The sequence below is a fragment of the Lucilia sericata genome, unplaced genomic scaffold, assembly GCF_015586225.1.
Source record: "Lucilia sericata isolate MDLA Ls3-8-SP2 unplaced genomic scaffold, ASM1558622v1 Contig000936F_arrow, whole genome shotgun sequence".
Taxonomy (NCBI): domain Eukaryota; kingdom Metazoa; phylum Arthropoda; class Insecta; order Diptera; family Calliphoridae; genus Lucilia; species Lucilia sericata.
The window spans coordinates 121844-145907 of NW_023994922.1; the positions used below are offsets into that span (position 1 = coordinate 121844).

The following is a 24064-nucleotide window of genomic DNA, read 5'->3' on the forward strand; positions in this document are numbered from 1 at the left end:
TACGATGATGTTATAATGTATACATACATTTTATTAAAAATATATGTTATAACATAAATGGTAACATTTTTATGTCGACATTTATGTTATGGCATATTTATGTTAAGCAATATTAATTAACTCTCTTAAATTATTATTTATAGATCAAAATTTTGAGAAAAAAAATCGTATAAAATTTTTGTGTTATAACATAAATGGAAACATTTTTAAATCAAGATAAATACCTTGACAGAAAATCGTAATATTGTTTGAAATAAAATAGAAAATTTTGAGTATAACTTAAGATTTGTATAAATTTTAGAAAAAATTTTTTTATGCCATGAAATTTATTTTATGACATTTTTATGTTAAGACATATTAGCTAAAAAATCGAGTTTTTTCGGTTGCATATACATAATGCTTCTAAATTAAAATTTAAAGGAAAATCGTACCTCTTTTAGTTAGTTACTCGTAGTTAGTTAGTTAGTTAGTTAGTTAGTTAGTTAGTTAGTTAGTTAGTTAGTTAGTTAGTTAGAGTAGTTAGTTAGTTAGTTAGTTAGTTAGTAGTTAGTTAGTTAGTTAGTTAGTAGTTAAGTTAGTTAGTAGTTAGTGTGAGTAGTTAGTTAGTTAGTTAGTTAGTTAGTTAGTTAGTAGTTAGTTAGTTAGTAGTTAGTTAGTTAGTTAGTTAGTTCGTTAGTTAGTAGTTAGTTAGTTAGTTAGTTAGTTAGTTAGTTAGTATGAGAGTTAGTTCGTTAGTAGTTAGTTAGTTAGTTCAGTTAGTTAGTTAGTTAGTTAGTTTAGTTAGTTACGTTAGTAGTTAGTTAGTTAGTTAGTTAGTTAGTAGTTAGTTAGTTAGAGTTAGTAGTAGTTAGTTAGTTAGTAGTTAGTTAGTTAGTTAGTAGTTAGTTAGTGTTAGTTAGTTAGTAGTTAGTTAGTTAGTTAGTTAGTTAGTTAGTTAGTAGTTAGTTAGTTAGTTAGTTAGTTAGTTAGTAGTTAGTTAGTTAGTTAGTTAGTAGTAGTAGTAGTTAGTTAGTTAGTAGTTAGTTAGTTAGTTAGTTAGTTAGTTTAGTTAGTTAGTTAGTAGTTAGTTAGTAGTAGTTAGTTAGGTAGTTAGTTAGTTAGTTAGTTAGTAGTTAGTTAGTTAGTAGTTAGTTAGTTAGTTAGTAGTTAGTTAGTTAGTTAGTAGTTAGTTAGTTAGTTAGTTAGTTAGTTAGTTAGTTAGTTAGTTAGTTAAGTTAGTTAGTAGTTAGTTAGTAGTTAGTTAGTAGTTAGTTAGTTAGTAGTTAGTAGTTAGTAGTTAGTTAGTTAGTTAGTTAGTTAGTTAGTTAGTTAGTAGTTAGTTAGTTAGTTAGTTAGTTAGTAGTTAGTTAGTTAGTTAGTTAGTTCGTTAGTTAGTTAGTTAGTTAGTTAGTAGTTAGTTAGTTAGTTAGTTAGTGTTAGTTAGTTAGTTAGTTAGTAGTTAGTTAGTTAGTAGTTAGTTAGTTAGTTAGTGTTAGTTAGTTAGTTAGTTAGTTAGTTAGTTAGTTAGTAGTAGTTAGTTAGTTAGTTAGTTAGTTAGTAGTTAGTTAGTTAGTTAGTAGTTAGTTAGTTAGTTAGTTAGTTAGTTAGTTAGTTAGTTGTAGTAGTTAGTTAGTTAGGAGTTAGTTAGTTAGTTAGTTAGTTAGTTAGTAGTTAGTTAGTTAGTAGTTAGTTAGTTAGTTAGTTAGTAGTTAGTTAGTTAGTTAGTTAGTTAGTTAGTTAGTTAGTTTAGTTAGTTAGTAGTTAGTTAGTTAGTTAGTTAGTTAGTAGTTAGTAGTTAGTTAGTTAGTTAGTTAGTTAGTTAGTTAGTTAGTAGTTAGTTAGTAGTTAGTTAGTTAGTTAGTTAGTTAGTAGTTAGTTAGTTAGTAGTTAGTTAGTTAGTTAGTTAGTTAGTAGTTAGTTAGTTAGTTAGTTAGTTAGTTAGTTAGTTAGTTAGTTAGTAGTTAGTTAGTTAGTTAGTTAGTAGTTAGTTAGTTAGTTAGTTAGTTAGTAGTTAGTTAGTTAGTAGTTAGTAGTAGTTAGTTGGTTTGTAGTACTTAGTTAGTTAGTAGTAGTTAGTTAGTTAGTTAGTTAGTTTTAGTTAGTAGTTAGTTAGTTAGTAGTTAGTTAGTAGTTGTAGTTAGTTAGTTAGTTAGTTAGTTAGTTAGTTAGTTAGTTAGTTAGTAGTTAGTTGGTAGTTAGTTTGTTAGTTAGTTAGTTAGTTAGTAGTTAGTTAGTTAGTTAGTTAGTTAGTTAGTTAGTTAGTTAGTTAGTTAGTTAGTTAGTTAGTTAGGTAGTTAGTTAGTTAGTTAGTTAGTTAGTAGTTAGTTAGTTAGTTAGTTAGTGTTAGTTAGTTAGTAGTTAGTTAGTTAGTAGGTAGTTAGTTAGTAGTTAGTTAGTTAGTTAGTTAGTAGTTAGTAGTTAGTTAGTTAGTTAGTTAGTTAGTTAGTTAGTTAGTAGTTAGTTAGTTAGTTAGTTAGTTAGTTAGTTAGTTAGTTAGTTAGTAGTTAGTTAGTTAGTTAGTTAGTTAGTTAGTAGTTAGTTAGTTAGTTAGTTAGTTAGTTAGTTAGTAGTTAGTTAGTTAGTAGTAGTTAGTTAGTTAGTTAGTTAGTTAGTTAGTAGTTAGTTAGTTAGTTAGTTAAGTTAGTTAGAGTAGTTAGTTAGTAGTTAGTTAGTTAGTTAGTTAGTTAGTTAGTTAGTTAGTTAGTAGTTAGTTAGTTAGTTTAGTAGTAGTTAGTTAGTTAGTTAGTTAGTTAGTTAGTTAGTTAGTTAGTTAGTAGTTAGTTAGTTAGTTAGTGTAGTTAGTTAGTTAGAGTTAGTTAGTTAGTTAGTTAGTTAGTTAGTTAGTTAGTTAGTTAGTAGTTAGTTAGTTAGTTAGTTAGTTAGTAGTTAGTTAGTTAGTTAGTTAGTTAGTTAGTTAGTTAGTTAGTTAGTTAGTTAGTTAGTAGTTAGTTAGTTAGTTAGTTAGTTAGTAGTTAGTTAGTAGTTAGTAGTTAGTTAGTTAGTTAGTTAGTTTAGTTAGTTAGTTAGTTAGTTAGTTAGTTAGTAGTTAGTTAGTTAGTTAGTTAGTAGTAGTTAGTTAGTTAGTAGTTAGTTAGTTAGTAGTTAGTAGTTAGTTAGTAGTTAGTTAGTAGTTAGTAGTTAGTTAGTAGTTAGTTAGTTAGTTAGTTAGAGTTAGTTAGTAGTAGTTAGTTAAGTTAGTTAGTAGTTAGTTAGTTAGTTAGTTAGTTAGTTAGTTAGTAGTTAGTAGTTAGTTAGTTAGTTAGTTAACATTTGAATCATGATTTGAGAAGTAAATTTAAGAAACTTAATAAATTTAAATGTTTTGTTTTATTAAAAAATTTTATTTTTAATGTCATGACATAAATTACAATCATCAGAAACACCTCTTTTATAAATCCCCAGTATAGACATTTTCTTTTAAATGTTAAACTAGTGAACTTAATCCTTACTGGTTTTTCCATTTCTTCTACTTTTTAATTCAATAAAAGTTTTTCTTGTGAACAAATAAAAACTTCTCCTTCAACTTCAATCTGTCAAACGCCACACAAGTAGTTAAAACTGCTCTTATTAATATTTTTTCTCTATTATTGTTGTTATTGTTAATAGTTTCAACAAGACATTTAATATCACATCACATCAAGCTGCTGTCATGTCAATTAATGTAACATCTCCTCAGTCAAACATACTTCTTTTTCCCTCTCTCTCGCTCTCTCTTTCGCCTTCAAACAACTGTCAATTTATATTTATTGCGTAAAGTTAAACATTAGTTTACAACAAATTGTTAAAGTTTGCAAATGGAAAAAACAAATCTTGATTTTTCTTAACAATAATATTTTTATTTCTTTTTTTGACAATCGATTTTTTTGGTTTATGTTTTAAGTTTTATTGTCTTTTTTGCTTTAAAAGCCAAATATGGGTTTTCAGTTTGAAAATAGTTTTTTTACGGGATAATTGAATCATTAAATTTAACCAAATTTGGTTTTGAAGCTTTTGGCCAGATTAAGTAACCGCTAGTTTAACTGGTTAAAGTAACTAAAAATAACGGTAATTGTAACATGTTTATTAACAGAAATGAAACTAGAAAAAAAAGGTAATGTTTTACTAAAATAAAATCTAAAAAATGTTTACATTTAAATTGAATTTTAAAGAAAAATGCAGCAATATTATAGAAAAATATCTATTAACATTGCTTGACATTAAAATGTCTAAAAATTTTTACACAAAATTTGTATCATCATAACAATCTACAATAAAATATAAATTAAAATAAAAAAAAAAAAAAATTATTTTTATGTCATGACATATATGTCATGACATATATGTCAAGCCATCTTAAACTATGAATATAACAGTTTTTATAAATTTCACTATTTTTCTAATGAATTTAAAAAATAAATCTCATTCAGTTATAACAAAACTGATTTTTATGTTATAACATATTTATGTCATGATATACATCTAACCTAATTTTAATATTAGTATTAGTTTTGGTATCAGTGTTAGAATTAGTTTAGTTTTTTTCAAATTCTATGAAGTTTTATTTTTATGTCATAACATATATGTCAAGACCTATTTATGAATTTAAAAATGTTAATATTAATTATTTTGACATGTAAATATGTTAGGATATTTTTATGTTAAGCGATATCTTGTATTTTTTGTTTCTAAATGTTTATTAAAGAAATATAAATTTATAAAAAATTGTGTGTTACGTCATGTCATGTCATGACATTAACATTTTTATGTTACAAAAAAGTTTCAAAATTGTTTTTGTTTGGAATTTTTTATATTCTAATGTCTTGAAAGAAATTAATATTTAATACAAACTAATGTTTTTATTTCAAGACATAAATATATTTATGTCAAGACAGTTTTATGTCAAGACAGTTTTATGTCAAGCAATTTTTTTTGTCAAGTCCATAATTTTTTTATATTAAATATTTAAAAATAAAAATTAACATTTAATAAAACAATTTTAGACAAACCTAGTGTTTTTATGTTATGACAAAAATCTTTATGTCAAGACATTTTTATGTTAAATCTTGTATTTTTCTGCTATTAACTGTTTTAAAGAAAATTTATTAAAATTAATGGGTTTATGAGGAGAAATTCATTGTTATTAAAATTTATGTTCTTATATCATGACATAAACATTTTTATGTTAAGACATTTGTATGTCAAGACATTTTTGTCCAAAATTTTTTTATAAAAAATATTAAAAAAAAAATAAACTAAAACTACAATTTAAAGTAGACTAGTGTTTTTATGTCATGACATAAATCTTTATGTCAAGACATTTTTCAAATCAAATAAAATTTTTTGAATTTTTATTACTTGTTTTAAAGAAAATTTATAAAAATTTCTTTTTATTCATAGTTTTAAAATTTATGTTTTTATATCACGACATAAATTTTTTTATGTTAAGACATTTTTATGTCAAGACATTTTTTTTTAATTTTTTAAGGAAATTAAAAGTTCTATGTCACGACATTGAATATTTTCTTTTAAAAAATTTAATACAATCTATTGTTTTATGTCATGATATAAACAAATATGTACTATATGTTAAGACATATTTATGTCAAGTCGTTTTTGTAATTTTATGATAAATTTTTGTTTTTAACTATTTTTAAAAAAACTTAAGTTTTATTAAAATTATTGTTTCTATGTCATGACAAAAAAGTTTTATGATAAGACATTTTTATGGCAAGACATTTTTATGTCAAAACATTTTGTTGTTGTATATTTTATTTCTAAGTACATATGATTTAAAGAAGAAAAAACTGATAAGAAAATAATGTTATGTCAAGACATGAACATATTTATGTTAAGATATTTTTATGTCATAAGATTTTTTCTAATATTTAAATATTGTTTAAAAAACTGAAATTTAATGCTATGACATAAATTTTATGTTATGATATAAACATATTTATATTAAGACATATTATGTCAAGTTTTTTTTTTTTTTTTGAAAATTTTTGAATATTAAGATTTTTAAAGGAATTTAGCAGACATTATTCAATTTTATATAAAATATTTTCTCCATATGTCATGACATAAATATAATCTATAGGGTAGGGGGTTATGTTCAATATTTTGCCAAAAATTTCAATTAATGCTTTCAGTTTTTTTTTATTTAATTTTTCCTTTAAAATTAGAAAACATTTTTAAACAAATTTATTTGCTTAATTATCAAGTGTCCAATTCATAAATTTTCAACATTTATTAACTTCTGAAGGCCATTCTTTTCAGCAAAATTGTTTTTTAAAAACCAAATTATTGAATTTTGTTTTGCCACTAAAAATTCTTTTGAATAGTTTTTTTTTCTGCTTTCAAACAAGAATTTAAATTGAAATTTATTTAAATAAATAACCATAATTGAAATCAAGCAGAAAAAAAATACTTTAAACAAAATTAATGATATTGCACAAAAACCAAAACACACGACAATAATTTGCAAAAATATTTAAATTTAAATTAATTGGCTAAATAAAATAACTAACATAAATATATTTTAACTTGGGAAATCAAAAACTTTAACAAAGTGTTTTGCCATTTAAAAAATGGTAAATATTTTATAAACATTGGCGCCACCTGATGTCTATGCCACTTAATAGATTGCCTTAATAATAGCGCAGAATTGCTCGTATATTTCGGGCAGTGTATGTGACCCCGTTTAAAATTTAACAAAATATTGTTAACAATATTTTTTTCAATTTTATTTGGAAAATTTTCTATTTTTCGGTTCAAAATATGAAAACTGTTTGGTTAATTTTTTATTTGACTTTTGATCTCTAGTCTTTGATAAAAAAATTTTCAAAATTTTTGTTTGTTTGTTTTTGCTATTAAAAGGCGTCAGTTATTTTTTCTTCTATCATTCCGTATTGATATCGATTTTTGATTTTTTTTTTTTTTAAATTTTTGTCTTCTAATCTTCTAACATGCACATGCACCACCTCGTTCATACATGATTTTGAATGTCATGTTTGTTGTGTTTTTTTCGAGTTAGGTGTTTAGGTGTGAAGAAAAGATTTATGGACTTCAATGTTCAATGAATACGTTTATTTAGATTTAAAAAAAAAAAACTAATCATTAGTAAAGAAGGAAAAAAACGGTTGGATCAAAAACTAAATACTTTGAAGAGTTATTGGTTTTTGTTTGAGCCACTGTCAACACATTTTTATACAGAGGATTATATTAAACCTCAGGGTCAAGTTTTATTGGAAATAAAAACTATTGAAGTTAAATTATGGTTACAAGGGCAATGACATTAAGCTCAATAAAATATTAGAAGATTGAAACTTTTGAGAAATATAAATATTTTGGTTTTTATGTTTTATAATTTTTTTAAATTAAACTATAGCACTGAATATAAAATAGACTATAGACTAGTCTATAGACTAGACTATAGACTAGTTTATAGGCTAGACTATAGACTAGATTTTAGACTAGACTATAGACTAGACTATAGACTAGACTATAGACTAGACTATAGACTAGACTATAGACTAGACTATAGACTAGACTATAGACTAGACTATAGACTAGACTATAGACTAGACTACAGACTAGACTATAGACTAGACTATAGACTAGACTATAGACTAGACTATAGACTAAACTATAGACTAAGCTATAGACTAGACTATAGACTAGACTATAGACTAGACTATAGACTAGACTATAGACTAGACTATAGACTAGACTAGACTATAGACTAGACTATAGACTAGACTATAGACTAGACTATAGACTAGACTATAGACTAGACTATAGACTAGACTATAGACTAGATTATAGACTAGATTATAGACTAGATTATAGACTAGATTATAGACTAGACTATAGACTAGACTATAGACTGGACTATAGACTAGACTATAGACTAGACTATAGACTAGACTATAGACTAGACTATAGACTAGACTATAGACTAGACTATAGACTAGACTATAGACTAGACTATAGACTAGACTATAGACTAGACTATAGACTAGACTATAGACTAGACTATAGACTAGACTATAGACTAGACTATAGACTAGACTATAGACTAGACTATAGACTAGACTATAGACTAGACTATAGACTAGACTTTAGACTAGACTATAGACTAGACTATAGACTAGACTATAGACTAGACTATAGACTAGACTATAGACTAGACTATAGACTAGACTATAGACTAGACTATAGACTAGACTATAGACTAAACTATAGACTAGACTATATACTAGACTATAGACTAGACTATAGACTAGACTATAGACTAGACTATAGACTAGACTATAGACTAGACTATAGACTAGACTATAGACTAGACTATAGACTAGACTATAGACTAGACTAGACTAGACTATAGACTAGACTAGACTATAGACTAGACTATAGACTAGACTATAGACTAGACTATAGACTAGACTATAGACTAGACCACAGACTAGACTATAGACTAGACTACACTATAGACTAGACTATAGACTAGACTATAGACTAGACTATAGACTAGACTATAGACTAGACTATAGACTAGACTATAGACTAGACTATAGACTAGACTATAGACTAGACTATAGACTATAGACTAGACTATAGACTAGACAATAGACTAGACTATAGACTAGACAATAGACTAGACTATAGACTAGACTATAGACTAGACTATAGACTAGACTATAGACTAGACTATAGACTAGACTATAGACTAGACTATAGACTAGACTATAGACTAGACTATAGACTAGACTATAGACTAGACTATAGACTAGACTATAGACTAGACTATAGACTAGACTATAGACTAGACTATAGACTAGACTATAGACTAGACTATAGACTAGACTATAGACTAGACTATAGACTAGACTATAGACTAGACTATAGACTAGACTATAGACTAGACTATAGACTAGACTATAGACTAGACTATAGACTAGACTATAGACTAGACTATAGACTAGACTATAGACTAGACTATAGACTAGACTATAGACTAGACTATAGACTAGACTATAGACTAGACTATAGACTAGACTATAGACTAGACTAGACTAGACTATAGACTAGACTATAGACTAGACTATAGACTAGACTATAGACTAGACTATAGACTAGACTATAGACTAGACTATAGACTAGACTATAGACTAGACTATAGACTAGACTATAGACTAGACTATAGACTAGACTATAGACTAGACTATAGACTAGACTATAGACTAGACTATAGACTAGACTATAGACTAGACTATAGACTAGACTATAGACTAGACTATAGACTAGACTATAGACTAGACTATAGACTAGACTATAGACTAGACTATAGACTAGACTATAGACTAGACTATAGACTAGACTATAGACTAGACTATAGACTAGACTATAGACTAGACTATAGACTAGACTATAGACTAGACTATAGACTAGACTATAGACTAGACAATAGACTAGACTATAGACTAGACTATAGACTAGACTATAGACTAGACTATAGACTAGACTATAGACTAGACTATAGACTAGACTATAGACTAGACTATAGACTAGACTATAGACTAGACTATAGACTAGACTATAGACTAGACTATAGACTAGACTATAGACTAGACTATAGACTAGACTATAGACTAGACTATAGACTAGACTATAGACTAGACTATAGACTAGACTATAGACTAGACTATAGACTAGACTATAGACTAGACTATAGACTAGACTATAGACTAGACTATAGACTAGACTATAGACTAGACTATAGACTAGACTATAGACTAGACTATAGACTAGACTATAGACTAGACTATAGACTAGACTATAGACTAGACTATAGACTAGACTATAGACTAGACTATAGACTAGACTATAGACTAGACTATAGGACTAGACTATAGACTAGACTATAGACTAGACTATAGACTAGACTATAGACTAGACTATAGACTAGACTATAGACTAGACTATAGACTAGACTATAGACTAGACTATAGACTAGACTATAGACTAGACTATAGACTAGACTATAGACTAGACTATAGACTAGACTATAGACTAGACTATAGACTAGACTATAGACTAGACTATAGACTAGACTATAGACTAGACTATAGACTAGACTATAGACTAGACTATAGACTAGACTATAGACTAGACTATGGACTAGACTATAGACTAGACTATAGACTAGACTATAGACTAGACTATAGACTAGACTATAGACTAGACTATAGACTAGACTATAGACTAGACTATAGCCTAGACTACAGACCTGGACTATAGACTAGACTACAGACTGGACTATAGACTATAAAACTATTTTACAGCCTTTTAAATTATAATCACCATATTTATGCAAAACAAAACCATTTATATTCCCATTGGTTCCCACAGCATAATATTTTTTTATATTAAAAAAACTCTCATGTTTTAGCGATTAATTTATTTGTGTTTGTAAGTTTTTGCACAAATCTTATCTCTGTTAATGTTATAAAATATTTAATCAAATATGTGAAAAAAGAAAAAAAAAACTGTGAACATGTCTTATTTAACGTTATCGCGTCTTGAATGAATTACAATTATTATTATTTTCTGTTGCTGTTTAATATTGTGTGCAGTTGATTTGAAATTAAATCGAGATAAATGCGAAGAAAAAATTGACTCAATAAAAATTATGAAAAGATGCAGATTGTATAGGCTATAGGCAAAATAACAGTGAAAAAGAAAACTGGTGAAAACAATAAGGGGAATAAATTAAGCTTCAATGCCCCCTAATTAATTAACACTTTACAACAATCCAAAATGCTTTAATATCATTTTAAATATTTTCCATAAACATAATTTAATTAACACACTAGACCATAAAAATGTCATAAATTTCTCCAGAATGTCAGTTCTAAAGACTTTGAAAACAAACAACTAGACAGTTTAGATTGGTTTAAGAATTTTTCTCACACGCTTGATTAAAGAAAATATTTCAAAATATTTTCACATGTGTGTGAGTGTGCGTATGATGTTCTGTCATTTCTTCTGACACTTTATCAATTCTATGTATTTCATTCTAAAGCGGCAACAAATCTGTGAAGTAGAAAATAAAAATTTTATTGAGAGCAGAACTAATCGTTTAAAACTAAATCTGTTATTTAATCTATTTAGTAATTAATTTTTACTAGTAGAGAAATTATGTGTCTGATAATGATATGTTAAGGGGAGGGGAGCAATGTTAAAGTCAAATGTCAAAGAGTAGCGTTAGGAATTTGTTACACAAATTTTTCAATAAATTTTCTATATGGATAAACAATAAAAATGATTGTTTAAGAAAAGAAATTTAAAATGGTTTATTGTTGAATATGTAAACATTTTATAAAGTGTTTATACTAGGGTAGTATATTTATGTTAACACATAAATTTCAAAAAATGTCTAAATCATGTTTAAACAATGTTAAAATCATTTTTTTGACATTTATTCATGCTGACATTTTTATGTCAAGACATTTGTTATGACATAATGATGACATGGTTATGTCATGACATAAAAATCTTTTTCGTTTCCTTTTTTTTCAATAAATCAAATGTTTAAAAAACTTTTCGCTGATATTTATGTCAAGACATAATACAGACATTTTTATGTTAAGACATAATAAGATCTAAAAACATCTTAAGACACATTTTAATTTCTTTTATAATCAGTTAAAAGTACAACAAACTCCTTATTTAAGTATTTTTTTTAATGCTGACATTTATGTCAAGACATTCTACTGAAATTTTCATGTCAAGACATAAAAGTTAAAAAAATTTGCAAATCATTTTTTAACAATATAAACATCTAACTTTTATTAAATAATGTTGTTTTTATGTTAAGACATATACATCTTTATGTTATGACATATGTTATGTTATGACATAAAAAGTTTTTTTTTTAATTTCTTTTATATTAATAAATAAATAAGTACTACAAACAGTTTTTTGATGATTTTTTTAAAATGCTGTCTTTTATGTCAAGACATTATGCTAACATTTTTATGTTAAGACATGATAAGTACCTTGTGTCTTGATAATTCTTGGATAAAAAGTGAAAATTTAAATTTGTTAAGTCATAAAATGGAAATTTTTATGTTAAGACATACAAAGTTGATTCAATTTATATTAAGATATAATTTTTGACATTTATGTCATGACATAATGCTGACATTTTCTTTGTAAAACATAAGTTAAAATTTTTTCCCATATGCATCAATAGTTTTAGAAATACTTCTTAGAATATTTACTAGAAATACTTCTTAGAAGTATTTCTCACTTTTTCAAAAACCTAACATTTTTATGTTAAGACATATGGTAGACATTTTTATGTTATGTCATGATTTTTTTAAGATTTCATCAAAAATTAGTTTCATGGAAGTGTTTACATAATTTTTAAATTTGGTGAATATTGTTGAAATTTATGTCATGACATAATGGCTGACATTTCAATGTTAAGACTTCAAAAGCTTTTTGAAAATGCCTTGAAAATATAAAAAAAATTGAAGAAAGTTTTAAGAAAGTTTTTTTTTGTAATTTTTATGTTTTATGAATAATGTAGACATTTATGTCATGACATAATGCCTGGAAATTTTATGTTAAGACATCAAAAGTTTTTTTTCTTAATTATGAACAAATTGTTTAAAAGTTTGCTTTCATTTAGACAAGGGGAAAACATTAATATGTCAAGACACATTTTGGTAATAATATTCACAGTTATGTCTTGACATATATATATGTTAAGACATTATTGTTGTCAATTTTATGTTATGACATATTTTTTTAGATTGTCTATAAAAAATATTTTAAAGATAATTTAAACCTATTTTGTTTATTTTGTTAGTTATGCTGATATTATGTCATGACATAATGGTAACATTTTGTGTTAAAACATTATCACATAATGGCGACATAAATATGTCAAGACATATTTTTGAAAATTTTATGTTTGTCGTATTTTTTTAATTTTCGATAAAAACTATTTTCAAGGAATGTTTTTACCAAATTTGTATATTTTATGAGTTCTTTTGACATTTATATTATGACATAATTTTTACATTTTATGTCAAAACATACATATTTTGTTTTAAAATGGTCATAATTGCGTTTTAATTATTACAATTCCATTTCAGTGCTAGTTTTACTTTAAAAATAATAGTATTGTTATGTTTATGTTATGACATATATCAAGACATATTTATATTAATCAAATATTTATTATTCATTTCTTTAAAGAAATTTATAACTTACCATTTCTTCTCTCCTTTCTTCTTTCCAGATCTATCAAGTTTTCTATGTCATGCTAAAATCCGCTAATTCTCCCCGCCCTGCCTCCTGGATCTTAGAGAAGTCTCTAGATGGTTATAACTTCCAAGCGTGGCAATATTTTGGCCGCTCAGAACTAGACTGTAAGCAACGTTATAACCTGCCTGCACAAAATGGCAAATATGTGTTTCAAAATGATACCGAGGTAATCTGTACGACACAATTTTCCAAGGCATTGCCTCTAGAAAATGGAGAGCTACATGTATCTTTGCTGAAAAATCGCCCTGGGGCCATGGAACAAACTCAAGAGTTAATGGATTTTATAACAGCCCGTTACATACGTATACGTTTTCAGGGCATGCACTCCACAGCCAATTTGGATAATAGTGTCTACTGGCAGTTGGATGCTCATTCACTGGAGAAACGTAGTTTTTACTCCTTGAAACAGATCAGAGTAAGTGCCCGTTTAGATTGTCATGGTCATGCAGAGAAAACCAAAGAATTAGCGGAAAAGTATAAAGGTCAAAAGGAATTTTCCGGTTTAGAATCGACACTACAATGTGAATGTCAGCATAATACCTGTGGCAATGATTGCTCTCAATGCTGTCCCCTTTATCAGGATAAACCCTTTCGAAATGGCACCATGCGTGAGGCGCATCAATGTGAGATCTGTCAATGTAATGATCATGCTGAAACTTGTATTTATGATCGTTTTTTGGAGCGGGGAGTATGTCAAGATTGTCGTAATAATACTACAGGGAATGAATGTGAATTCTGTTTAAATGGTTTCTATAGACCCCAGGGAGCTTTGCGTTCGGAAGCTTGTTTGCCCTGTGAATGTAATACCAAGGGATCGACTGGTTTGTGTCATGCAGAAGGTGGCTCTTGTATATGTCGAGAAGGTTTTCAGGGCAGGAAATGTGAGGAATGTTTGCCGGGTTTTTATGGTGAAGACTGTCTTAAGTGTGAGTGTGATGGTCGAGGGACCTTGGCCGATAGCGAGTGTGCGGGTGTGTGTGTTTGCAAGGCTAATGTAGAGGGTGATACCTGTAATCTGTGCAAAGAAGGTTTTTATGATTTAAGCTCGGAGAATCCGGAAGGTTGTTCCCCCTGCTGGTGTTCTGGCTTGGAGGCCGGCTGCTCTAGTGCCCAATTGTCTACACTGGCCTTTGAAACTCTAAACGATTGGAAAATTACCGATATTACCCGATCTCAAACAGCTGTACCTGTCTTAGATTCCGACACCAATTTCCTGGGTTATGGCATGTATGATTTATCCGATGTAGAGGCCATCTATTGGCAGGCTCCTCAAGGTTATTTGGGCAATCGCTTAACTAGCTATGGTTCACGCTTATCCATACAAGTCAATTGGGTAACCATTAGAGGTGATACTTCCGGCAAACCCACTTCAGGACCCAATGTTATTCTATTCGGTAAAAATGGTTTAAAAATAGCCTATGGTGATGAGGAGTTTACTAGAGGGTCCAGTGCCACCATAAATATAACTTTAGAACAGAGCGGTTGGTATCATGTGCCTGCACAAGTCAAGGATATAAAAACAAGGCTGAGGCGCAATGAGTATCATGGTTCCCAAGTCTCACGAGCCCAATTCTTAGCGGTTTTAACTAATTTAGAAGCTTTATTGGTAAGAGCCGCTTTTCATACCGATCAAGTGGAAACCAATTTGGAAAGAGTGATTATTTATACCGGAGGCTTGGAACTAGGAGGTCCACCTTCCTCTAAAGTGGAACAGTGTAGATGTCCTTCTGGCTACACGGGATTATCCTGTGAATCTTGTGATTTTGGCTTTATAAGAGTCTATGAAAACTCCAGTGATCATCATGAGGTGGGACGTTGTAAACCTTGTCCCTGTAATGGTCATTCGAACTCATGTGATTTGCAGAGTGGTGGCTGTGGCAATTGTATGCACAATACCTATGGTGAAAGGTAAGTGGTAGCTAAAGCAATTCAACTCTTTTAAAGGTTCAAAACTTAACTAAGTCTAGACACTTTCCATTAGCAATAAACTCAACTTATCATCCACGTTAACTCAACTCTCTTTTGTATTTAACTCTTCTATTAGATGTGAACGTTGTCAACGCGGCTACTATGGCAATCCCTTGCATGGTACTCCCCACGACTGTAAACCCTGTGCCTGCCCTCTACTGGCTGCCAGTAATAACTTTTCTCCCAGTTGCCAGTTGAAGTCGTATGCTATCATGGACATCAACCCTATTTATGGTGTGGTGGAAAATACCGAATACATTTGTACACAATGTCCGCCCGGCTATACGGGTGACCACTGTGAAATGTGTGATGATGGTTACTATGGCAAGCCTACCGAGTTGGGTTCTTCGTGTCAGCCCTGTGCTTGTGATGGCGGACCATGTGATGTCTTTACGGGCAGGTGTATAGTGTGCGAGTGAGTATAAGAAAACTATGTATGTTCTAATAGGTTTAAAAAGCATTTCGGATATACATTCTGTTTTGGCATGACATAATATTATGTCAAGACATAAAATGGTATTATGTTAAGACATAATAAAGCTATAGATTTATATTAATTGTATGGCAAGTTTAATACTAAAGTAAAAATTGATACTTATTAGATATAAATCTTAAATCAGTAGTTAACATAGACATTTATGTTATAACTAAAATATGATATTTAAATGTCAAGCCAAAAGGTGTAAATAGAATTCATTATTTTGTCAAGACATAAAGTGTAGACAAACTTTATTTTTTCAAACATTTCATTTGAAACTGTTTCTCAAAAACTGAAATTTTAAATTTATGTCATGACATTTTTATGGCAAGACATTTTTTTATGGCAAAAAATTTTTATGTCAAGATACAAAAAACTTTTTTTCTTAAATGCTCGTTAAAAATCATTTCTGGTATTATATTTTTGCTCTAACTCAATGTTGACATATTTATGTTAAGACATAAACTTGGAATATTAGTGTTAAGGCATCATTTTAAAGATTAATTAATTGAATCAAGATTTCTATAAAAACGTTTAAATTAATTTATTTTTTATGGTATACATATGTCATGACATATTGTTGACATTTTTCTGTCAAGACATAAGAAAATTATTATGATTCTAAGAGTTCTAGGGGTTTATTTTTGCTTTAACTTAATATTGACATGTTTATATTAAGACATAAACTTGACATATTTATGTTAAGACATAAACTTTATGTTTAGACATAATTCTAAAGATACATTTTATAAACTAGATTTATACAAAATAATTTACTTTATTTTCATAATTTGTTTCTATGTGACTTATTTATGTCATGACATATTGTTGATATTTTTATGTCAAGCCATAAAAAACTTATTTTTTCCTAATAACACATCATAAATATGAAACCAACATTTCTTGGGTTATAGTTTTCCTCTAACTTAAGGCTGACATAAATATGTTAAGACAAAAACTTAACAATTTATGTATAGACATAATTTTAAAGAGAACTTTAGAGTCAAGTTATGACATTTTTATGTCAAGACACAATTTAAAATCTTTTATTAATTTTTCTTTTTTAAGTTCTTTTTAATTAATTTAACCATCTAGTACTGCCTTTTGATGAATTTTCTAAAATTTATGTTATGAGATTTGTATGTCAAGACATCTATTTTTTCTGTATTTTTACTTTTCATAGTTATTTTTAAAGAATTTTCAAATACATCTTGACTTTTGATGAATTTTTTTAAACTTTTGTTAATATTATGTATTGACTTTTGATGAATTTGTTAAAATTGATGTTATGACATTTCTATGTCAAGACATATATCTCATTTTTTTTGTTATTTTACTTTTCATAGTTATTTTAAAAGAATTTTCAAAGTAATTTTGATAAATTTTTTTAAATTTGTGTTATGACATAACCTTGACATTTTTATGTCACTTACACAATTTTTCTGAATTGTTGTTAATTTTTGAAGGTTTTTAAAAAAAATTTTGTTGAATTTTTGTGAATTTGTTAATATTTATGTTCTGACATTTTTATGTCAAGACAAAAATTTAAAATCTTTAATTAATTCTTAATTTTTAAGTTTTTTAATTAACTTAACCTTCGAGTTATGACTTTTGATGAATTTGTTAAAATTTATGTTATGACATTTTTATGTCAAGACATAAAATTTTTTTTTTTGTTATTTTACTTTCCTAAGTTATTTTAAAGGATTTTTTCAAGTAATTGTGACTCTTGAGAAATTTCTTAAATTTATGTTATGACATAAGCAAGACATTTTTATGTCACTTACAAAATTTTTTACAGTTCTTGTTAATTTTTTAAGTTATTTCAACAATAATGCCATGTAGTGTTGAATTTTGGTGAATTTGTTAAAATTTATGTTATGACATTTTTATGTCAAGACAAAAATTTCAAATCTTTTATTAATATTTCTTTTTAAAGTTAATTTTTTTTAAATAAATTTCACCATCTAGTATTGACTTTTGATGTTATAATAATAATTTATGTTATGACATTTTTATGTCAAGAGATAAATTTAAAAATATTTTATTAATTTTTCTTTTTAAAGTGATTTTATCCAATTTAACCACATAACACTGAATTTTGATGTTATAAGAATTTATGTTATGACATTTTTATGTCAAGACATAAATTAAATTTTTTTATTTTACTGTTTAAAAAGTTTTATAAAAAGATTTTTGCGAGTAATTAGGACTTTTGAGGAAATTTCTTAAATTTATGTTATGACATAACCTAGACATTTTTATGTCACGTAGATTTTTTTTAATTTTTAAATTTTCTTATAAAAGTTAGTTTTGTTTTTAAGAAAATTCAGAAATTTTGTTGTAATATTAACATTTATGTCAAGACATTAATGTTTTTTTAATATCTTTAATTTTTTTGTTAAATTTTGCAATTTCCTTCTTTCCAGGGGCAACACCGAAGGCTGGCATTGTGAACGCTGTAAAATGGGTTACTGGGGTGATCCCTCTATGGGTTGTGAACCCTGTGATTGCTTTAGCGAAGGCTCTGATAGCTCAGTATGTGACAGTACTGATGGTCAGTGTTTGTGTAAACCCCGTTACAGTGGTCAAAAATGTGATGAATGTGCTGAAGGTTATGCACAAATCGATATGAAATGTGCACCATGTTCCTGTAATGAATGGGGTTCAATTGATCCTCACACCTGTGATCCCGATAATGGACAATGTCAGTGTAAACCGGGAGTTCAAGGACTCAAATGCAATGAATGTGAAGAGGGATATTTTGGACTCAAAGCAGAATCTTATGGTTGTGTGGGTAAGTGGAAATTTCTTTTTATATTTATTGTTTTTGGGAAAACTTTATTTTGACTGTGAGTTAAAGTATCTGTGTTTATATTTCAAGAGGAAACCCATCATAAACCATTAAATTATTTTAAATTTTAATTTATTTTTTTTGAAAAAAAATCTTTGAAAAAAATCTTCATAATGAGCGTATACAACAACACTTTAGTTTTTAAATTGTTTTTTGTGTTTCCCTTGATTATTGAAGTATTTTATGTTTTTTGGGGAAACATTTTTTGGAACGTGCTTTTCTTTTTTTCTTGTTGGTATTTTTGGTGCGTTATTGATATTTTTTTCCTGTAAAGATTAAAAGCAGATGAACGTTTTCAATAGCCAAGACGTGCAACAATAATTGACCTGCTGCACTACAATTTAAGCAATGTGATGTATACATTTCATAAAAATTTATTAAATTTCAAGTGCTTTCCCTTATTCTATGTTTTATATGTTGTTGTTATGTTTGCTTTTGTTTAAACAACCACTTGTAGTTAATGAAAGCAAACTGATCTTTTAAATATAATTTATTTCATCATAATGGTTTATAAACTCTTACCTTAATGTAGATTTTACTTTTTTTCTTTATAAAGTAAATGATCTGTTTTTTTAAACATTTTATAAAATTTCAAAAAATTTTCTTTTTTTTTTTTTTGAAATTTCTTTTCAAATTTATTAACGTTTTGTTTAGATTTTTGAGGAGTGTATTACTATTTAGATTTCCCTCAAAACAGAAATGGGTCATTTCGGCTTTGATGTGTGGTTAATTTAATGAGGTTAGGAATCTATGAAAGTCAATAATATAAATATTGAAAAATTTAAACAAAATATTTTTTAATATTTTTTAATTCTTTTTTAGTTTACAATATTTTTATTGATTTTTGTTTAAAAATCTTAATTGAAATGTTTATTTTCTATTTTAAAGTTTTGTTTATTGAGAAAACTTTTGAAAAACAAAACTAACTTTGGTAAAACAACGAATTTGGAAACAATTTTTAGATTTCAGAAAGCCAACAACTGGTCTGTAAAATGTCAAAACTAGCTCTGAAATAGATCAGAAATAGAATTGAACTTGGACTTAAGAAGAATGGAACTAGAACTGATCTAGAACTGAACTAAAACTGAACTAGAACTGAACTAGAACTGAACTAGAACTGAACTAGAACTGAACTAGAACTGAACTAGAACTGAACTAGAACTGAACTAGAACTGAACTAGAACTGAACTAGAACTGAACTAGAACTGAACTAGAACGAACTAGAACTGAACTAGAACTGCACTAGAACTGAACTAGAACTATACTAGAACTGCACTAGAACTGAACTAGAACTATACTAGAACTGAACTAGAACTGAAACTAGAACTGAACTATAACTGAACTAGAACTGAACTAGAACTGAACTAGAACTGAACTAGAACTGAACTAGAACTGAACTAGAACTGAACAAGAACTGAACTAGAACTGAACTAGAACTGAACTAGAACTGAACTAGAACTGAACTAGAACTGAACTAGAACTGAACTAGAACTGAACTAGAACTGAACTAGAACTGAACTAGAACTGAACTAGAACTGAACTAGAACTGAACTAGAACTGAACTAGAACTGAACTAGAACTGAACTAGAACTGAACTAGAACTGAACTAGAACTGAACTAGAACTGAACTAGAACTGAACTAGAACTGAACTAGAACTGAACTAGAACTGAACTAGAACTAAACTAGAAACTGAACTAGAGCTGAACTAGAACTGAACTAGAACTGAACTAGCACTGAACTAGAACTGAACTAGAACTGAACTAGAACTGAACTAGAACTGAACTAGAACTGAACTAGAACTGAACTAGAACTGAACTAGAACTGAACAAGAACTGAACTAGAACTGAACTAGAACTGAAACTAGAACTGAACTAGAACTGAACTAGAACTGAACTAGAACTGAACTAGAACTGAACTAGAACTGAACTAGAACTAAACTAGACTGAACTAGAACTGAACTAGAACTGAACTAGAACTGAACTAGAACTGAACTAGAACTGAACTAGAACTGAACTAGAACTGAACTAGAACTGAACTAGAACTGCACTAGAACTGAACTAGAACGAACTAGAACTGAACTAGAACTGAACTAGAACTGAACTAGAACTGCCACTAGAACTGAACTAGAACTGAACTAGAACTGAACTAGAACTGAACTAGAACCGAACTAGAAGGAACGTGAACTGAACTAGACTACTAAACTGAACTAGAACTGACTTAGAACTGAACTAGAACTGAACTAGAACTGAACTAGAACTGAACTAGAACTGAACTAGAACTGAACTAGAACTGAACTAGAACTGAACTAGAACTGAACTAGAACTGAACTAGAACTGAACTAGAACTGAACTAGAACTGAACTAGAACTGAACTAGAACTGAACTAGAACTGAACTAGAACTGAACTAGAACTGAACTAGAACTAGAACTGAACTAGAACTGAACTAGAACTGAACTAGAACTGAACTAGAACTGAACTAGAACTGAACTAGAACTGAACTAAAACTGAACTAGAACTAAACTAGAACTAAACTAGAACCAAACTAGAACTAAACTAGAACTAAACTAGAACTATACTAGAACTAAACTAGAACTGAACTCGAACTGAACTTGAGCAGAACTAAAACTAAACAAGAACTAAACACGAACTGAACTAGAACTAAACACGAACTGAACTAGAACTGAACTAGAACTGAACTAGAACTGAACTAGAACTGAACTAGAACTGAACTAGAACTGAACTAGAACTGAACTAGAACTGAACTAGAACTGAACTAGAACTGAACTAGAACTGAACTAGAACTGAACTAGAACTGAACTAGAACTGAACTAGAACTGAACTAGAACTGAACTAAAACTGAACTAGAACTGAACTAGAACTGAACTAGAACTGAACTAGAACTGTACTAGAACTGAACTAGAACTGAACTAGAACTGAACTAGAACTAGAACTGAACTAGAACTGAACTAGAACTGAACTAGAACTGAACTAGAACTGAACTAGAACTGAACTAGAACTGAACTAGAACTGAACTAGAACTGAACTAGAACTGAATTAGAACTGAATTAGAACTGAACTAGAACTGAACTAGAACTGAACTAGAACTGAACTAGAACTGAACTAGAACTGAACTAGAACTGAACTAGAACTGAACTAGAACTGAACTAGAACTGAACTGGAACTGAACTAGAACTGAACTAGAACTGAACTAGAACTGAACTAGAACTGAACTAGAACTGAACTAGAACTGAACTAGAATTCAACTAGAACTGAACAAGAACTAAACTAGAACTGAACTAGAACAGAACTAGAACTGAACTAGAGCAGAACTAGAACTGAACTAGAACTAAACTAGAACTAAACTGGAGCTGAACTAGAACTAAACTAGAACTGAATTAGAACAGAAAATTTGGTTTTTTGGCGATTTTCAGTTTAAAAATTCTTCTAGCTTAAGTGTTTTTAAAAAATTGTATTTATTAAAAAGTTTGACGTGTTTTTTGTAAATTAGTAAAGCTTATGTTGTTGTTTATTAGTTAAAGGCCAAATATTTTATGTTTTAGTTTTATTTTTCTTAAAAAAATGTTAACACAAATATTTTATGCTGGTTTTATTACAAACAATTTATGTTTTTCTTGATTTTTAACAAGATTTTTTTTTAATTTATTAAGATTTTTTTCTTAAAAAACATATAAAAAAAAATTTGTGCCCCAAAGAGTTGCAAGTCTTATAAGACACAAAATGTGTTCCATATGTGCGTATACTTGAGTGGAGAGATATTATTACCTTTTGTTTGATTAAAGCAGGCCGGCCATGGATGCTTTAAATTGCCTTGAAGTTTATTTTTTAAACTTATGTGATGTGTTTTTTTAAGGGGAGGTACTGTTAGCACTTTAACCACCGAAATCAAGTTCTGGTCTAGTGATGTTAATTAATTTCTTAATTAATTTCTATTTTCTTTATTTGAGGGAAAAAATTCACACATTTTTAGTTTTATTTCCCTGCGTTTGTCTTTAGCTTATATTACTTTACTTGGAAAGTGTTACAGTTTTCAAATGTGTTGACATGTTTGATGTTGCTTGCAACAACAAACTCTTGAGTTACCTATCTGCCAAAAAGATATATGATATTTTTCTAATATCTCTTCAGCAAATGCAATTTGAGTGCTTGGCAAAAGTGTCATCTTTAACATTTCTTTTGCATCGTTTCTATAGCTGTGCTGTCAACACATAATATCGCCCGGTATGTCATCATGCAAGTATGTTGTACTAGTTACTTATTTGACCATAGAATATAGTTCATGTTTAAAAACTACAAGATTTATTTTTATATAAAATTTTATTTCTTCTATTTTTATCTGAAAACAAGAAAAAACCTTCCCCTCATTTTCTGTTGCTTAAATTACAACTCATTTTTTGTTGTCGTTTTGTACATTGTTAAAGCTCATAATTTTAATTATTGTGTGCTAAAGTTTTTTCTTCATGACACCTGAGTGTAAATTATGCACCTGGTTTTTTTTTTTTTGTTCTCTATTAGTGCTTAAGCTGTTTACTGCCAAGTTTTATAGTTATTAACTACTTGTGGCATGTGCCCAAGAGCTAAAGGAAAATTTAGTCAAGGTTTTTGAAAATTTGCAAGAAAAGGTTTTTCTTTTAAATGTTGGGAAATTCAAAGATTTATGGTTTTCTTTAAAAAAAAAACTAGACTATAGACTAGACTAAGAACTAGACTATAGACTAGATTATAGGCTAAAGTATAGACCAGATTATAGGCTAGACTATAGACTACATTATAGACTGGAATATAGACTATATTACAGACTGGCATATTGATTAGACTAGACTACAGACAAGGCTATAGACTAGACTATAGATTATACTATAGACTAAACTATAGACTAGACTATAGACTAGACTATAAACTAGACTATAGACTAGACTATAGACTAGACTATAGACTAGACTATAGACTAGACTATAGACTAGACTATAGACTAGACTATAGACTAGACTATAGACTAGACTATAGACTAGACTATAGACTAGACTATAGACTAGACTAGATTATTGTCTAGACTATTGACTACACTATAGACTAGACTATAGACTAGACTATAAACTAGACTATAGACTATACTATAGACTAGGCTATAGACTACACTATAGACTAGACTATAGACTAGACTATAGACTAGACTATAGACTAGACTATAGACTAGACTATAGACTAGACTAGACTATAGACTAGACTAGACTATAGACTAGACTATAGACTAGACTATAGACTAGACTATAGACTAGACTATAGACTAGACTATAGACTAGACTATAGACTAGACTATAGACTAGACTATAGACTAGACTATAGACTAGACTATAGACTAGACTATAGACTAGACTATAGACTAGACTATAGACTAGACTATAGACTAGACTATAGACTAGACTATAGACTAGACTATAGACTAGAC

At 28.3% G+C, this 24064-nt stretch overlaps 1 protein-coding gene across 1 annotated transcript in view; it reads left to right on the forward strand.

Annotated features, from left to right (window-relative positions):
• Positions 1-24064, forward strand: part of LOC119609137 (laminin subunit alpha-1-like) — a 140471-nt gene that overhangs the window by 71610 nt on the left and 44797 nt on the right. The window contains exons 4-6 of the mRNA XM_037963848.1: positions 13271-15204; positions 15341-15679; positions 18172-18539. Of these exons, the coding sequence (XP_037819776.1) occupies positions 13271-15204; positions 15341-15679; positions 18172-18539 (2641 nt within the window). The remainder of the gene's footprint in view (positions 1-13270; positions 15205-15340; positions 15680-18171; positions 18540-24064) is intronic.